The 18,481-nt window shown below is 43.6% G+C and overlaps 6 protein-coding genes across 6 annotated transcripts; all 6 read left to right on the top strand.

Moving 5' to 3' along the window:
- Nucleotides 1-610: 610 nt before the first annotated feature.
- Nucleotides 611-1,614, top strand: INS49_000763 (uncharacterized protein; the record flags this gene model as incomplete). Its single annotated transcript, XM_043161599.1, has 2 exons — nucleotides 611-899; nucleotides 959-1,614. The coding sequence occupies 2 exons, from the start codon at nucleotides 611-613 to the stop codon at nucleotides 1,612-1,614; spliced, it is 945 nt and encodes a 314-aa protein (XP_043030105.1).
- Nucleotides 1,615-2,510: 896 nt separating this feature from the next.
- On the top strand, nucleotides 2,511-3,530 carry INS49_000762 (uncharacterized protein; the record flags this gene model as incomplete). Its single annotated transcript, XM_043161598.1, has 1 exon — nucleotides 2,511-3,530. The coding sequence occupies one exon, from the start codon at nucleotides 2,511-2,513 to the stop codon at nucleotides 3,528-3,530; it is 1,020 nt and encodes a 339-aa protein (XP_043030104.1).
- Nucleotides 3,531-4,893: 1,363 nt separating this feature from the next.
- Nucleotides 4,894-5,733, top strand: INS49_000761 (uncharacterized protein; the record flags this gene model as incomplete). The annotated part of the gene is made up of 2 exons (XM_043161597.1): nucleotides 4,894-5,117; nucleotides 5,181-5,733. 2 exons carry the CDS (start codon nucleotides 4,894-4,896, stop codon nucleotides 5,731-5,733), a joined length of 777 nt encoding a protein of 258 aa, XP_043030103.1.
- A 1,052-nt stretch (nucleotides 5,734-6,785) lies between these two features.
- Nucleotides 6,786-7,364, top strand: INS49_000760 (uncharacterized protein; the record flags this gene model as incomplete). Its single annotated transcript, XM_043161596.1, has 1 exon — nucleotides 6,786-7,364. One exon carries the CDS (start codon nucleotides 6,786-6,788, stop codon nucleotides 7,362-7,364), a length of 579 nt encoding a protein of 192 aa, XP_043030102.1.
- A 6,822-nt stretch (nucleotides 7,365-14,186) lies between these two features.
- On the top strand, nucleotides 14,187-15,923 carry INS49_000759 (uncharacterized protein; the record flags this gene model as incomplete). The annotated part of the gene is made up of 4 exons (XM_043161595.1): nucleotides 14,187-14,303; nucleotides 14,379-14,729; nucleotides 14,972-15,142; nucleotides 15,264-15,923. The coding sequence occupies 4 exons, from the start codon at nucleotides 14,187-14,189 to the stop codon at nucleotides 15,921-15,923; spliced, it is 1,299 nt and encodes a 432-aa protein (XP_043030101.1).
- Nucleotides 15,924-16,427: 504 nt separating this feature from the next.
- INS49_000758 (uncharacterized protein) lies at nucleotides 16,428-18,300 on the top strand (the record flags this gene model as incomplete). The annotated part of the gene is made up of 4 exons (XM_043161594.1): nucleotides 16,428-16,809; nucleotides 16,891-16,945; nucleotides 17,000-17,167; nucleotides 17,232-18,300. 4 exons carry the CDS (start codon nucleotides 16,428-16,430, stop codon nucleotides 18,298-18,300), a joined length of 1,674 nt encoding a protein of 557 aa, XP_043030100.1.
- Between the last annotated feature and the right edge of the window lie 181 nt (nucleotides 18,301-18,481).

The raw sequence follows: 18,481 nt of genomic DNA, 5'->3' as shown, positions 1-18,481 counted from the left end.
CCTCTCGAGAAACTGGGCATCGCAGTCCGGCAGTCCGGTAGTCCACATTGACGATGGAGTCCACACCAAGCCTGGTCGACTGCACCAGGCACTTGTGACCTTGGTCCAAGACGAGGAGGTGTGACTGGATGTGGTTCTTCAATTGGTGCAGCTTCGGACAGCATTGGCTTGTCTGGGCAGATGCACACCCAAAAGCCTAACTAGCTTTCCCGCCCGGTGGCGATGCTCGTGCATCCCTTTCTCCTCACCCAGAGGGTCTCTGGCTGTGACCTGGGCATCTTCTAGGAGAAGAACCTCAAACCCTCAAAAGTAGAGGGCTTCAAAATCATAAAGAAGTTGGAGTGGCTAGGTTCAAGCTTTCTTCACGTCAAGTATGACCGGATCATCCATCTCTCCTGGGACACAAGCACTTATTAGTACCGGAAATTCCGGACCAGCCAGGCAGAGTTTTATATATTCGGCCGCCGGGCTTTTATGACGGGCTGGTTACATTGACCAGTGCTTATACCCTATATGCACATGTAGTCTAACAATCTTCCAGGACCCTTTGTATTCACTGTAACTTCAACCCCTCATTGTGTGCTCGGATTTTCCTCAGTCAACCATCAAAATGGAGCCCATAAGAGAAGCCCTGGCCAAGTACGGCAACACCTGGAACAACGAAGTGCCTCCTGCGCTGGCAAAGCTCTATGGACCAATTCAGGCCAAGTTCCAGAGCAAGTATGAGGGCCAGATCAAGGCCGAGACCGCCATCAAATATGGGCCGGATGCAAGGAATCGTCTCGATGTCTATACCCCAGTAGAGGCAGACAAGTCCGGAGGTTCCGGCAGGCCTGTCATCGTCTTCATCCACGGAGGTGGTCTTGTGGCTGGGGACAACAATATGTATGCCAACATTGGTGCGTGGTTATCTCATCCCACAATCACTCCCGCTCGTCCAAATTTGACTTGTTTTCAGGCAACTACTTTACTAGCAACGGCTTTATCACATGTCTCGTCACATATCGCCTAGCCTTGCAGGGCGGGCACCATCCCCACGGAGCCGAGGACGTCACCGCTGCCCTCCAATGGATCCAGGCAAACATCTCCCAGCACGGCGGAGACCCGGACAAGGTCGTCGCTCTCGGCCAGAGCGCCGGCGGCCTGCACCTTGCTACGGCACTCTTCCTCGGCAAGCTTGATCCCAACCCCAAGCCTCTGCTTCGCGGCGCCGTCCTCCTCTCTGCCCCCTTCACGTGCAGCACCATCGACCCCAGCAGGGCGAACCTGCTGAAGGAATGGTTCCAGACCGATGACCTGTTCGAGGTCAACCATCGCTGGGCGCCGGCTGCCATCTTCCGCCAGGAGTTCTTCGGCACGGGCACGACCCCGCCACGGAAGAAGCTCCCCTGTGAGCTGCTGATGATGGTCGGCGAGGCTGAGGCGGATGAGATCCTCGACGGCACATTCGAGTTCCTGAGTGACTACAGGAAGAGGTTCTCCAAGTTGCCTGTTCTTGAGGTGCTCAAGGGCCATAACCATGTCTCGTACACCTTTGGGCTGGGTCTGGATGAGCCAGAGTATGCGGCTGTGGGAACGAGACTGATTTCTTTTGCGAAGGAGAACACGGCATAATTGCGTATCCGTGGGCTCTAGATATGACGTTGTAAAGCTTGTCTTCTGCACTATGAGCACAGACTGAACACATTGAGATTTGGGGGATCATTCCCACAGTGCTATCATGTCTTTGTCACTTTCAACCCGTCAAAATTGTCACTAGGGTGAAGTTGACAGGCATTAGATGTATGGTATTGGTTCCAATCCCTGGTGACAGAATTCTCCAGGAATATTTGCTGATTATGTGTATTGGCATAAAGCTCTGTGCCCATACCAGATGCCTTGCATGATTGGGTTGAAAGGATGAGTTGCAATATAGTGTTGAGCCAGCTTAACAAGCAAGGTTCCCGGGAGATGATATGTTTTTGGTAATGACATAGACATGCAACTTCCTGTGCTCTATCAGATTTCACTTACAGATGCAAAATACAGTCCATAGATGGTTTATTACTCACTGACTGCATAATGGCCTTGATGAATCATTCTCATTCACTGTAATCCAGACACTCGCACCACAAGATATAGGAATCGAACGGAATTGTCAGACCAGCGTCACTGAAACGGTTTAGCGTTCAGGAGCATGAATTCATAGCAGTATCCTAGAGTGAATAACTTGTTCGAAACTTCAAACTTCTGTTCAAAGCTGAGAAATGTAGAAGATACTTACCACCTCTAACCTAGAACTTGTTGGTCCTGACCACAATTCTGAGGTCAACGGCGTTGTTGAGACACAACGTCAAAACAGCATCACGAGATTCTTGACTCTCAAATGAGGTCAGCCATATCCCTCCTTCCTCAAGCCGTTTATGGAAATCGATGCCCAGTGCTAACAGCTTTTGCTGCTTCGCTAGCATTCCTCAAGCACACCATCAACTACAGACCTAGAGCCAACCTCAACTTCTACCAACACTGCAATGGCTTTGAACAAGCCTGTTGGAAGTCAGTCATCCTGGCTTAACATTGTCAACAAACTCGACAATGTCCCGCACGCCAACCAAGAAAACCTGGAAACGGTCACTGAATTCTTCAGTTCTTACTGGACCTTTTCCATACAAGAGGGCACTGAGGACTCGCAGATCCCTGTGGGCTACATTGCAGATTGGCTGGTTCAAATGATCCACTGGAACCGTCATCCCCGGTTCACTATCCACCGGGGAAGCCAATCCATCTTTCTTGACGCCAAGCACGGCACGGCTCAGCCCCAAGGTGCTGACTCTGATGGAAGCAAGTCCCTACACGCTTTGATCATGGAGCTGCTTGACGACGGAGATGTCCCGGGATTCCGCCAGTTGCACCACAAAGGCGACTTCTGCCAGATCCCAGGCCCGCATACTCGAATCGAGATCGACCGCAACGCCGCCCAGCTCTTTGGGCTTCTGACTAGGGGGGCCCACATGACATGCCATACATGGGAGACATCTGAGAAGGGCCGCCAGATGAAGCTCTGGGTCCCACGCCGAGCATTCAACAAGAAATATGATGCTGGAAAGCTCGACAATACTGTTGCTGGTGGCATAGCCAACGGAGACACTCCACTGCAGACCATACTGGCTGAGGCTGAGGAGGAGGCAGCTCTGAGCCGGGCATTTGTGTCTGAGAACATCGTGGCAACGGACACCCTGAGTTATTTCAACCACTGTTCCGCAGCCGAGGGAGATCACATGAGGCCGCGAGTCCTGTACACTTTTGAGCTGGAGCTGCCACATGACATTCTGCCTAGACCGCATGACGGAGAGGTCAGCGAGTTTCTCCGAATGGACGCGCATGAGATGAAGGATGCGGTCATGGCCGGAGAAATGGCGGACGATGCAGCGATTGTATGGCTGGGCTTCCTCGTCCGGCACGGCATTGTGGATGAGCAGAACGAGCCTGACCTGCTCCAAATCACCGACCGGGTGCACCGCCACTTACCGTTCCCAGTTGGCAAGGCATGAGCATAGGAAATGATCTTCCTCGCGGAAGAGTCCTTACCCACCATCGGGAGCGGGAGGATCATCCGGACACATCCGAACACATCACCTACCTAGTCTGTCTACCATCATTGACAACACACTAGTTATTTTGGCAGAACTCTCATGTTCTGTCTGACTCTTCGCAAGACCCACGTTCCGGCGAATCATGGCATCCACTATGCGACCACAGAATGCCAAGGGAGAATGTGTCTTCACTGTTGCTGACGAGGACTGCGCAAATTGAGTCAAGGGAATCAGGTGTGAATAATTCTCCGTAGAAAATCATTACCGTACAAAGGATTGCTCCGCGCAAGTTATATGTGCACTTGTCTACCAGCAGTGGATGCCCAAGGCACACTGGGTCACTTGGGCAAGGCATACCGTATTCCTTGATCTCGAATGTCCATACAAGCAACAATGGCCCCCAAAGTTCTTATGATTTCTCGACAGATAGCTGTCGGGATTGGGCGGCAAATCTCGGCACCGGACCCCTGGGGTGCTGGGGCTTGGCAGTGCAAGTTTGAAGATATTTTGGGACGACCTCATAGGGCTCGCTGACTCGCATAAGCGGCACGGAAGAGCTCCATTGATCCACGGAAGCGAGCCTTCGAGTTGAGTTTTTCTGGGGAAGTTTTTTCTGGGGAAGCCGCATCGCCGGACCCTATTCTTTACTTTAAGACTCTGAAGCGAAATTGCCATCGACGCCTGCTGAGTCGATGGTAGAAGGAGTCGGCTCCGAGCGCAGCACCTGAGCACGTCAGCCCTGTGGATGCCCCTTTCACTATTGAGGATCACAGACGGAGAGACCCCCACACAATTTTTCGAAATAGAATCGGTAGCTCTGAGGGGGAAGGAGAGGATTTCGAGAAAACACTCAGCAGCACAGGGATGATCGGTGATCGATCTTGTCGGTGTGGATCCTGGAAAACGGTGACAGTTGGGACGAACAGTCCGCATCTGGACAGTTCACCAAGAACTCCTTAAGTTTTTGAGCCTCTTCGACATCAAACGGTGTCCACGGTCGATGAGATTGCACTGCTATTTTCGACTCTGTGGATATGCATGGCGAGGATGTGGTCAGAAGCACTGGCAGGGGAAAACAACGAGTAAGGCTGGTGATGTAGACTCTGAACCACCAAGATACGTGAACGCGAAGACTTCGAATTCAACATAAATAACCATCATGTTTCCCTCCCATCTGGATTTGAACTTCCATCTCATCACCACCATCACTCAACAACTCGCTCTCCTTTGCATCCTTCAGTCTTTCCTTAACGGTTTCTCTCGTTTTCAAAACTACAACACTCATTCTTGATATATTAATCATCAACCACACTCATTCAAAATGCAGTCCACTCTCATGTCCATGCTCGCCATTGCTGGCGCTGTCACCGCTGCTCCTCTCCAGGGCCGCGATATCGCCTGGGTCGATGCTTCCGAGGTCGCCTCCTGGAACACCACCCTGGCCGACGGCTGGGCTGGCCAGGTAGTCGTCGACTACCAGCCTTACCTCAAGGTCGCCTCCGGCTGTGTCCCTTTCCCCGTCGTCACTGAGGACGGCAAGCTTGGGTAAGTAGCTCCTCCGGAACTCAACCCAGGAAGCAACAGCATTGCTAACTACTAAAAATCCAGCTCCGGCCTCAAGCCCACCGGATCCAAGGAGGGCGACTGCGACTACGGCACCGGCCAGGTCTACGCCCGCTCCGGCTGGTTGAAGAACGGCCACTGGAGCATCATGTACTCCTGGTACTTCCCCAAGAACCAGAACAAGGACCTGCTCCCCTCAGAGGGCCACCGCCACGACTTCCAGAACGTCATCATCTACTTCAACAACGACGACGATGACTTCGCCCACAACCCCCCGGTCGGCGTCGCTTACAGCGCCGCCGCCAACGGCACCTACACCAAGCTCAAGCCCGGCAGCGATGACGCCCCCGTCTTCCAGGACAACACCCACCTGTACGTCCAGTACGACCGCCTCAGCGAGGACCCCAAGCTCCACGTCGTCTCCTCCACCGATAAGGCCGGCGGCCAGCAGCCCATCGTCCAGTGGAACGCCTTCACCGACGCTGCCCAGCGCGCCATCTCCACCGCCGACTTTGGCGAGGGTGTCACCGTTCCTTTCATCGATGCCCACTTCGAGGAGAACATCGAGGCTGGATTCGACGCCGGCTTCTTCGCTTAAGAGTATCTTACTCTGGACTAAACTTAATTTCCTTAACATGTCTGTTGCTTGTGTGGGTTTTGGTGGGGAAAAGGACTATCGTCTCAGGTCGGGATTGGGGCGTCTAATATAGAGGGTATCGGTGGGAAATAATGTGACCTTAGAACCATAGACTTTATTCATATAGGTCGATCTATACATTCTCATGAATCAAAACAACGACCGAAACTCCTTGTATGCAACTTTTGCTCAGTGCTTTACTCACATTTGGTGAAAACGGCTCTCTCGAGCATGCGCAGATGTCTGCTACTTACATTGAGGCTTGTAAGCGAGTCAAATTCATTGAAGCTCCTGCAGTGGCATGTCAAATGTTCACTGTTACACAAATCAATTACTTATTTGCTGACAGCTGCATAAATGCTTGGTGTCACAGTTGAGAAGAATCTGTCGCAACGGGAAGGCATGAGAAGTGAGACAGGAAAGTAGTATGGCTAGAATGAAACAAGATAGCAATCATGTTTCTTGCACATCATTTGTTCAGTCACAATGTCGGGAGCTGTTGAGATTGCCACATCTCGAACGTTACCGCCAGCTGGCGACAGCTGGGAGACACAAGCTCGGACCGTCCGAATGGGTCTGAGAGTGGGAACAGGGATAGACCATCATGCGGAGACCCCACGTGCAGGGGGCGCAGTAGTGACGTTGCCTGACCCAATCCTCCGGGAGCGTGCGAGCGAGATAACCTTTTTGGCCACAGCCACCCTTGGGCAGCGAAGGGCGACCAGCTGGCTCGACGCCCAGGAACCACAACAAGCCGCGTTGATTCGTAATGCGCAGCAACGAGCCTCCTTGTACTTCGCCTCCATAAGCCTCGGTCACTGCAGCTGAAGCTCCGTTTCGGAGCCAACCTAGAAGGCGAACGAACATTTTCAAGAACTACAAAAAGACACGGCCTTCCCCAGGTGAGACGTAGGTTAATTCTCAGTCCCCATACTCGAACTGCATCAGACCAAGCATTTTCACTACCAAGCGAAACACATCATCAAACTACATACATCCAATCACATATCGCCATGTCTGCAGCAGAATATTACGGTGGTCACTCCAACCAACACCAACACTCCCACTACGCCGCACCTCAACAGCAGCAATACGCATCATCTCACGGCACACCCTACTCGGGCTATGCTGCTCCCACCCAGCAGCACTACGCATCGGGGCCTTCACAATCATACGATGACCGCCAGCCAGGGCAAGCGCAGGACGGCGAGAAGGGCCTGATGGCCACGGTAATCGGCGGTGGTGCTGGTGGCGCCATCGGGCACAAAATGAGCCACGGGAGCAAGCTGAAGACGCTCCTGGGAGGCGCCGCGGGTGCCGCGGTGGCCAATGCGATTGAGCACAAGATCAAGGGCAAGAAACAGCCCAGCCACGGCCACCACCACGGTCACGGGCATCACCATGCGCCGCCTCCCCAACACCACGGACATCATGGACACGGCGGCTCTTTCGCGGGGCTTCTGCCTGCTAGCTCGAACCACGGTGGCTCCATGGGTGGCCTTGGTGGGCTGCTTGGAGGAAAGCAGCACCATGGGCCACCGTCACACCACTCCGGACACCATGGTCACCACCACGGACATCACGGGTGGTAGATTGTGGTTGTCGCCGGAATTTTCTTGAGTCGCACAAATTTGCATTGGCTTCTCGGAGTTCTGGGTTACGCTTGCATGGCTTTTACGGTTCTCAATTTGGCTACAGCGGAGTGGGCAGGGACTACATGGACAAGTTGGCCTCAGGAAGACGGGATTGGTTATACCCACGTTGAAGAGGCGCAATAAGATATGCATCAAGATATAGCACAAACATGTAGATATTTACAACGAATGCTTTCTACCAATCTCAACCATGACCTTTGGCTGGTTCCAACCTGCGGCTGATGTGCGAAAATGCTCACACGACTCAGCGCCGGAAGCGCTTGTGTCTACATCCTCGAGAGGGCGGATGTAAATAAAAGACACCACTAATCACGTCATGTCCTAGAACGCACAGGCTCCGAATCAACAGTTTCCATTTAGATCATCATGACCACATTGTTCACGTCATCCAGTTGTGACGATCTTGGCTCATCAAGCCCAACGATCAAGGCCGGCGGTATTTGATAGGTGCGTTGTCTAATACACGCACTTCGACTGTTTCGGCCAGTCACTGTGCTAGAAGATTCGTTATTCAGTCGGACTGTAGCCCACATCGCAAACGCACTCGCTGATTCCCATCGTCATGGAAGGCCATGCTCGGAAGGTGACGAGTCAAGACAACCCCGCTGTCTCATAGCTATCGTGGTCGCCCATTTATCGCACGATGGTCATGCAAGACAACTTTGGCTTTCGGTCCCCTCGAACAGAGAGCTTGGATTTAGATGTGAAATACCGTGACCCTGGCCGCTGAAGTACTCAACAGTTCCTGCCACGGATGCTTCCACTCTCTTCGACCTCGAGACGATGACGAAGGACCATTACAGGGACAGGGATAGGCCTCTGGGTTGACGGGGACAGCCCAGCGATGAACGCAATTATGATGAGCTGGCCTGCTCCACGTGGAATTCATGCTCACGCCTATATCGGCAGCAAATTACTGATTGAAAATGGAACATGGCTCACGGAACCCCACGATGGTCGGGGATGGCGACCAAATTGCTGTTCCAGGGACAGCCTGGACGGCAAAGAGGGGGAGTCTAGTGCGTTGCCTGTGGTGAAGGGGGCTCATCATGGTGCCTGGCGAATAATTAAAAATATGGCTACGCAGATGTTCAAAGTGTTGGAAGGTGCGAGGGTCGTATGCCCATACGCTAGCGCTAGCCTATAAATAGGCTCCTTTTAAGCGTTTAATAACGAGGAGATTTCTCTCCTTAATACCTAATAATTAACTATTATTTGCTTAATTGCTTTATTAAGTTATAAGCCTAGCATTGCTTAAGATATCTTAAAACGTTAAGAAATATTAATACCCTTATTTTTATAATTATTTTTATACTTAAATTATTAAAATTTTAATATTGCTAGCCTTTACCTATATACTATTATTATATCCTATAATAATTACTACGGCCAATAATAACTTACAATAATTTAATACTTTTACCCTATTTAATATTTTAACTATTTATTCCTTTTTATTTATTTACCTATATTAATTAATGCTAATTACTATAAATAAATAAAAACATATAAATATTATTTAAAATACGCCTAAAAACATATAAATATTATTTAAAAAATATTAAATATACTTAACTTTAAGCTTAACTTATTATTTCTCCTAAAGTTAAACTTAAAAGGAAAGAACTTTCTAAATTAAAGAATAGCATAAAGTCACGGCTTTTAATTTACCAGCCTTAATAAATATATTATAAGTATTAAGGAATAACTAAATAAAAGTGCAGCCCTTATAAAATAAGAAAAGCTTAATAATTAAGCCTTTATTATGCTCTTAAGCTTAATATATTTAAGCCTTATAATATTTATTATATTATATAGAAAATCTTTTAACGCTTAAAAAACATTAATTAATTAATTTAATTATAATATTAATAACTTAATTATTTACCTCTTTTATTAATTAATAAACTTATAATATAAACATAGCTTTAACTTATAAAGCCATTTAAATATTTTTTAAAACCTTTAAATAAAACTTTATATTAAAACTTTAATATTAAAATAATTAATTAAAAGGTTAATAAAGTTACTTTTTAAAAGTAATAAAATTAAAGGCTCTTTCTTCTTAATAACGCTATTAAATATTATAAATAATATTATTAATAACTTAAGTAGCTAAAACCTTATAATATTTTTTAAAATTAAACCTAAGATAATAAACATTATTTTTTATACAAAGGTTAAATAATTTAAAGTTTATTTTATCTTTACTTAAAAAAGGTTAATATTAAAAGGTATAAAAAAGGCTATAAAGTTTATATTAATAAATATTAACTTTATATTAAGTAATAAAGAATGCATTTAATGCCATGCATAAAACTTTACATTTATTAGCTATTTATATATTAATTATGCAAAGCTTACTAAATATAAAACTAATTAAGAATAGAAAAAAAGCAAAAAATAAGCTGCTATAAATTAAGTTATAAATAAAAAAGTTATTAAAATTTCTAATAATAATAAGGAAGACATAATAATACTATATATTAATATTTTAATATATACGGCAAAGCTGCCAATAATTATAAGTACTTTAATATTATAGATTTTTAATTTTAATATTTTAAAGCATATAATAAAATGTATAAAAGACTTTAGCTCCTTATAATTATATTTAGATATAATTATTATTGTAAGTAATAATTAACTTATTATAAAAGGCATTGGCTTTATGGAAATCTTCCTATAATTATTAAATGAATTAATTATTAAGAGCATCTTTATTAATATTTTATATAATTATATATTAAGGAATACTTATTTATTTAGCTAAACCATAATTTAAAAAAGGTTTTAATTAAATATATAAAGAAATAACATCTTTTTATTACTAAAAAACAATAAATCTTATAAGATATTATAAGCAAAGTTTTAATATAGAAATTTTAAAATCCAAACAGCAAAAAACAACTTTATAATATTTATAATATATAGCGAATTCCATAAAACTTTTAGCTATAGCAATTTATTAAAACTAATTACTTAATGCTTATATAAAGATAAAAACATTATGTTAAATAAACTAACGGATTTTCACTATAAACTATATTAACTTATAAAGTTTATTAAGAAACGCTTATATTTATTGCTAAAACAATAATTTATGCAGCCATTTAAGTATATTTAATTTAATTTATTAAGCAAATTCTTAATAAAATCATTAAAAGGTTTTTAATACTTCATTTTATTTATTAATAACTATATTTAATTTTATTAAATTTACTTTATTACTTAAAAAAATAACATCTTAAATATTATTAAAGGATTCTTAAATATAATTAAAACTTAATTTAATGCAAAAGTTAAAACATTTAATTTAAATAATAAGGATAAATATATAAATAAAATAATTATTGCAATATTTTAAAAATACGAAATCATTTATAAAAAATCACCCCCTTATTACTATAAATTAAACAGCATACCTAAAAAATTTATATATACCATTATTATCAACGCTTATATAATAATTCATAATAAAAACTACTTATTCTTATAGCTTAAAGCAATTTCCTATATAGCATACTTATAGAATTAAAAACCATACTTAGCCTTATTATACTAAATAACGCTATTTAAAACGCTTTATAAATAAAAGCTTAATATTAAATATTTTCAATTATACTTTCGCCTTATATATCTTTATATCCTTATTAAGGCTTGCAAGCTAAGAATAAAATTATTAAATAAAGCTAAAAAGATATACTTTATAAGATTTAAGGTTAAAGGTAAAACCATCTTTTATTTATTTATATTACTTTAAAAAGTTATTATAATTGCAATATTAAGCTATATTACTTAATTTAATTTAATAATAAAGATTATATAAATAATTAGCTAGCTAAATAAAAACATATTACTTAAGATAAAGGTATTATTAATATTTTAGCTAATAAAACCTATTAATAATGCAAAACTTATAAATAAACCTATAAATAAACCGCTTAAACTTATAAAACCTATTAATAAACTACTTAAACTTATAAAATCTATATAATTATATAATTTTTAAGAATAATGGATTTAGCCTTTGCAAAAAGCAAAAGAAAATATAAATATTATTACAAAATATTTTAAAAATTTTAATAACTTAATATTAATTAATATAAACTTTATACCAAATCTTGCTTAATTAGCATTAATTAATGCCAATTACCTTAATTAAATCTTTACTTAAGTATTGCTTATTAATATAGCAAATATTAATAATATCCTTAATATATATATATAAGTTATAAAAAGTAATAAAAGAAATACCTAATAACAAGCTATTAAAAGAAAATTTAAATTACTCTTAAATATAAGTATATAAATTAAAGTACTTATTACTATAAACTAATATATTATTAATCCTTACTAAGTATATACAAAGAAATTTAATGCTTTTAATAAGCTTATCCACTATAAGGCTCAACTTATTGCTTATAAATATATATAAATCCACAATATAAATTATAATAATACTTATAACCCTATAGCGCGCTATAATAATTTAAAACTAATCATTATTATTACCGCTATAATAAGCTAATAACTTTAGTAATTTAACATTAAAATAATATACTTATATAGCTATTTAAAATACAATATTTATATATAATTATTATAAAAATATTAAATATTATTTAATAATTAATAAGTTATTTTAAAACTTCTTAATGCCTTATATAAACTTAAATAATCCAGCTATAAATAATTCAATACTTTTAAAAAGAAATTAATTAAATATTTAATAAAAATAATATTTAACCCTTACGTTTTCATTAAAAACTAAATCATTATCATTATTTATATTAACAATATTCTTATTATTAAAAGTCCTTCTTAAGTTAACAAATTTTATATTAAGCTTATATAATATTTTAAATATAAGGATCTTAATCTTTATAAATACTTACTTAAATTAAAAATCATATAAATCAATAATAAAATTCATATCTCTTAAAAGGGATATGCTTAATAGATTTTAAAACGCTTTAATATATTTAATTATAATTAAAGATAAACTCTTATAAATTTAAATTTATTTCCATAATAAGAAAAACCTAATAACATTATAATAAATGCAATAATATATTAATTACTTATTAAATCCATTAATTTTCTCATTACTAAAACAAAACTTAATCTCATATTTTTATATGCAATGCTCTTAACATTTAATACAAAACTCACAATCCATCATTTAAACATTACAAAGGGAGTGCTTTAATACATTTAATATATATTAAATTATACCTTGCAATTTTCAAAACAAACATTATTATTTCAATTCACCATACTTAATATATATATTAATACTTTCTATAATACCAATCCAAACAATTTAAAAGCATTTAGCAAATATATATAACTCCTTAATAACAGCTTAATTGCTTAATCATTAAAACGCCAATCTATTATTATAAAATTTACTTATAAGGCAAAATATATAGCATATTTATTAACATTATTACATCTTTATTAAACAATTTAAGCACTAAAAAATTTAAGCATTAAGCATATTAAATATTTACTTATTTTATATATTAATAATTAACTAGCATTAAACCTTATTTAAAATCATAAAATCAACGCCTAATTAAAACATATTACTATTTACTATCACTTTATTCATAAAGAAATTAAAAAAACATATAATGTTTATTACATTATATTTAAAAACAATTTTATTAATATTTATATAAAAACATTATCTTGCTTTATTCTTAAAAAGGCTTATAGGAAATTAAAATTAAAATAAGTATAAAGTTTATACTATTAAGAAGGGCGTTTAAATAATTAATTAAAAATAATGTAAGCGGAATATATAAACATTAAATAATATTTATATAATAGTTTTAATATAAATTATAATGAAATATTTAAACTATATTTTTAGCTATTAAAATAAAACATTTCTTATTATCATTAGGATGATAATATTTATGATAAGGGGTGTATTAAAAGGTATAAGGGTTATATACCCATATGCTAGCGCTAGCCTATAAATAGGCTCCTTCTAAGCATTTAATAACGAGGAGATTTCTCTCCTCAACACCCAACAATCAACTATCATTTGCTTAATTGCTTCATTACAAAGCATAAGTGCATAGTTCTTTTTGCGCGGTGATTTGTTCGAGATAACTTAGCTGCGAGCCGCATGTTCGGGTTTCTTGTTGGTGATTTCAGGCCCGCTGCAGCAGATGGGGGCTTTCTACATGGTATTGAGGACTTTTGGCTGTTTTACCGCCAAGTCAATAATCATGGCGATGAACATGCAGGGGTCTTTCCATATGTTACCGTGTATTATAGGTAGGAGATGACGGCTGATTACGGTTGAAAAGAATGCAATTCCCCTATCAACAAGACAACAACTGAATTGGGAATGGGCTGATGGGTCTCAGAATCCCCGTGTGAGGAAGGAGCGATGGTGAATACGAAACGAGGTTAGCACAATGTACCCAAAGAGTAAGACGGGCTGTATGGACCAATCGGAGCTCAAGGGCTGGGCCTAAGTTCAGCTCCTTCGATGGTATTCATGACGAGCGTGCTGAACTTGACCTCACATCTCATCAAATTTATCCTTTGAGCATCAGATGGTCATCATATACTCTGCGACCGCGGCGCCACTCCTGAGTCCATTCGATCTGAGTGTCTGCTACTAGCAGGAGAAGAACAAGTCTGGGCTCCCAAGATCTGGGCGACCCACCTCCTGCACTCTGTAGACAGGCGATTGCATATCGACCCGTGTGCTCCATCACATATTCCCGCACCAACATGGTTGCTGCAGCGACTTTGGCAACGCCAGACTTGTCTAAGACGAATCAGCGGAAACGCAAGGCCCACACCAAGTCTAGAGCAGGATGCGGCAATTGCAAGATTAGGCGCGTCAAGGTGCGTGTGGATTGCAGGGCAGGTTTCCATCGGTCTTCCTGGACCACTATCGCGCTAACCTCGGCTCGTTTACAGTGTGACGAGTCCAAACCAAAGTGCAAGAAATGCGTGGCTTTCGGAGTCTCCTGCAACTACGGTGCCACGGGAAGCACAGGCGTGGGAGAGCTGGTTCTCTCCTTTGAGGGCACCTCTTGCATCGAGGCACCGTCAAAGGCCCCCATCTCGATGAACCAGACTATGCTTGACTTGATCAATCACAATTTGCGCCACTCTCCGACTGGCAAACTACTAGGTGACCAAACATATAAACTCAATGCCCAGGACCTAGAGGTTCTCGATAGATTCAGCAAGAGGACTATCCTGACACTTGGGACGGATGTTACCAAATGGATCCTTCAAGCTGAGACTCCAAGGCTTGCCTGTCTTGTAAGTCAAATGATGGCCACATGTTTCGCTTCGTCCTCATCGTGTACCTGGCCAGTACGGGCCGGAATACTGATTTCTTGAGAATTCGGGGCCATCTCTATACACCGTTTCCTTCCCCAGCCACGAATCTGGGATATACATGATGTTCTGAAGTTCGGTCCCGACTTCTGTCATCACAGTCTCTCATTCTCTATCCCAACCTCAACCTTTCCTTACCTGTTCCGGAAGCTGACAAAAGTCAGCACCCGTTTCTCATGCATGCCGTGCTGGCCTTCACATATTCTCACGATCGTCTCCTCAAGCCAGTACCAGAAAAGGCTGGTGCGGCTGAGCTATTTCACAACTACAAAGGAGCTGCTCTCTTCAATTACAGGCTAAACGGAGATGTCACCCCGTCAGAGCGCGACGCCATAGTAAGTCATAAGTCGTCCCATAGTCTGTACTTGTTCAATTTGGTTATAGGTCGGGCATGAAGGTGCTCAATTTGCTGCTAAGACTTTGAGTCTTGGAAAGTACTGACTTGCATCTCCTCAGTGGATAACATCAACATTGATCGGGGCGATAGAATGGAGTAAGATCGAAGCCAAGTCACCCGAAGCGGCCTGGCCATTGAAAGACCTGGACCCCGGAGAGCCGGACTGGTTGACTCTCAGCCAGGGCAAGAATGATATATGGGACTTTTGCGACCCGTCCAGGCCAGAGAGTTGCTTCAGAAATCTGCTCGTCAAGTGCAACATCGAGGGCGGAGATGCGAATTTCACGCCCTACCAGCTCAAGGACGGGGGCTTCCACAACCTCCCAGGCCCGCTGCTGGACTTTCTCGAGCTTACAGACCCGCTGGTCTGGCAATCGAGCCCCTATTATCGCGCCGCGAATATCATCTCGCAGCTCATACCCATCCAGTACAACCAGAGCAACCTCTTGAAGTTCACAACCTTCCTCTACCTGATGGCACCGGAGTTCAGGGAGCTATGGGTCAAAAAGGACCCTGGCGCACTGCTTTTGATTTCCTACTGGTATGCCAAGACGATCCCATATCAGCAATGGTGGACCTGCAAGAGGGCCGTTCTCGAGTGCCAGGCCATCTGCATCTTCCTCCAGCGCCATCACCACGACACCCCGTATTTGGAGCGCTTGCTGGAGTTTCCCAAGCGATCTTGCGGCCTAGTCTCGTCACAGAAGTTCGCTGTCTGATGGAGCGACAACCTCGTGTCTTTAGCCTAGGCGATTTGGGGGAGGGGGGAGGGGGTGGTTGTGGGCCACACGAACGTTCACAACGATGTCGCAACAATGTACGAGTCACGACGGGCAAATTGTCCCAAAGCACGCGTCCTGGCAGCCCGCCCCTGGTGTTACTATTAGCGGTTGTCGACTCGCCGTCGCAATTGACTGTGATCGGTGCGCTTATGCCCCTGCACTAACATGCGGGGATCAAGGCCTTTTCTCCCGAATCCGGGGACACTTTTTGTGGGGAAGTGACCTGCAGAATACGACGTGGGACGGGAATAGTCTACACGAACAGCCTCCTATGGCACCATGCCTAGCAACATGGGGCCGTGTGATGTCAATTCGGCTTCCTGCAGAATAAGAACACGCACATATATATATATGATCGTGTGCGCGATGGGATGAACGACAGCATCCGCCCGACCTCAACCGCCCGGATCCCAGTGCCAGTTGTCGATCTGAACTGTCAATATGCCGTCAACTATCCTCCTGGGCTTGTTCCTGACAAGCACCCTTGTCTCCTCTACGACCGTGCGTACTTCCACGCCGGTGTTGGGATGGAATTCGTATAACTACTACAATTGCTACCCGAACGAGACCATCATCAAGACCAACGCTCAAGGCCTGGTCAACCTGGGATTCGACAAAGCAGGCTACAATTACGTGACGGTAGACTGCGGTTGGAATGCCAACTACCGGGACTCCTCGGGCCAGTTGGTGTGGAACCCGACCCTGTTCCCAGGTGGCGGCCCGGCGCTGGGTGAATACATCCATGGCCTTGGTCTGAAGTTTGGCGTGTATTCCGGCGGCGGTATCTTTCAATGCGGATCGACCGACCAGCCCGCTTCCTTGGGTGAGTGCAATATGATGTGTGTTATTGTTGGGTATTGACTTATTTGACACTGATCTAACGCCTGTCGGTTTCTCATCTTAGGCCACGAGACGACGGATGCCAAGTCTTTCGCTGCTTGGGGTGCGGATTCTCTCAAGTGAGTCCCTTGGCTATCTCAAAGAATTGGGAAGTAGCACTAATTCCAAAATAGGTATGACAACTGCTTCGCCAACTCGACAACAGAGGCAGCAGACTATGACAATCCTGTCACGCAGAGTCCAACGAAATTTCGTGTCATGAAGGATGCTCTTGAAGCCACGTCTCGTGCCATGGTGTACCAAATCTGCCAGTGGGGCGTGGGAACTGACATCGGAACTTGGTGAGGACGCCGGCACATGTCGAGACAGCCCAGAGACCAGAGTTGCTAACATTGAATCTGAAAGGGCTTCTGAGCTTGGAAACTCGTGGAGAATCAGCAATGACATCTACAACGCATGGCGAAGCGTCTGGCGTATCACGAACCAGGTTGTGCCATACTACAAGCACACAGGAGTTGGAAAGTACGCGGACATGGATATGCTCATCGTTGGCCTGAAGGCTCTCTCACTCCAGGAGGAGAAATTTCACTTCGGCATGTGGGCGATCAACAAGTCGCCCCTCGTCGTCGGAGCCCCCATGGATACCAAATTGGCACCCGCAGCATCGTTGGACCTGCTCAAGAACGCAGAGGTCCTGGCTATCAACCAGGACTCCCTCGGCAAGCAGGCCCAGCTCGTCCGCCGGTACACCAACGAGCAGTACGACGTCTGGGCGGGCGAGCTCTCGGGGTCGCGCAAGGTGTTGGGCCTTGCCAACTGGAACAACGCCAGCCAGAGCGTCACCGTCAGCCTGCCCGCCGACCTGGGGATCGCCTCCGCGACGGGGCGGGATGTCTGGGCGGCCAAAGACCTCGGAACCCTCAGCGGCTCGTACACGACCACGCTTGCTGGGCACGAGCTCCGCCTTATCGTCCTCTCCAACATCGCCAACGCCACCTCCGGCATCCAGGCTTCATCTGGCTACTACACAGCTGCAACAGGCTCAACGCGCTCTGGTGCCGCTGCTGTTGTGGCCTGCCCCTCGGGACAATGCCTCCCCGCGGGCAGCAAGGTCGGCAACATCGGCCAAGGTCAAGCCGCAGCCGCCGTGACCTTCGCCAACGTCAGCGCCAAGTCCGCCGGGAGGAAGCTGCTGGGCGTGGATTTTATCAACTACGACGCCGCCCTGGCGTCGGCGTGGGAGCTCGGGGACAACACCCGCAACATGACGATTGCGGTCAACAAGGCCGCCACGAGCGGCACGCGCTTCGCCTTCCCCCTCTCGGGTGGTGACTGGTACGACTCCGGGCGCTTGTATGTCTACGTTGACGGGTTCCAGGCTGGCGGCTCGAACCAGGTGATATTCACCGCGTCTGGAACTGCTCAAACGTGGGCGCCGGATTTGGTTGGGTTTGAGGTTTACGAGATCGCTTGAATATCTCCCCATTCACTGTAAATAGTTTTCCCTTACTGGTGTTGACGACAAAAAAGTATGAGCGCGTCTGGTCAAGTTTTGTGGCTTGCCATCCGGGCTCTACATAATACGAGACAACTTCTCTGACAGTTACTTCTCATTGCATTTGTTCCCAGGCATCGGCCACCTGCTGTGCTTCCAG

Source organism: Diaporthe citri (assembly GCF_014595645.1).
Source record: "Diaporthe citri strain NFHF-8-4 chromosome Unknown scaffold_1, whole genome shotgun sequence".
Classification (NCBI taxonomy): domain Eukaryota; kingdom Fungi; phylum Ascomycota; class Sordariomycetes; order Diaporthales; family Diaporthaceae; genus Diaporthe; species Diaporthe citri.
Note: the sequence above shows the minus strand (reverse complement) of the source record. Positions and strands in the feature narration are given on the sequence as shown.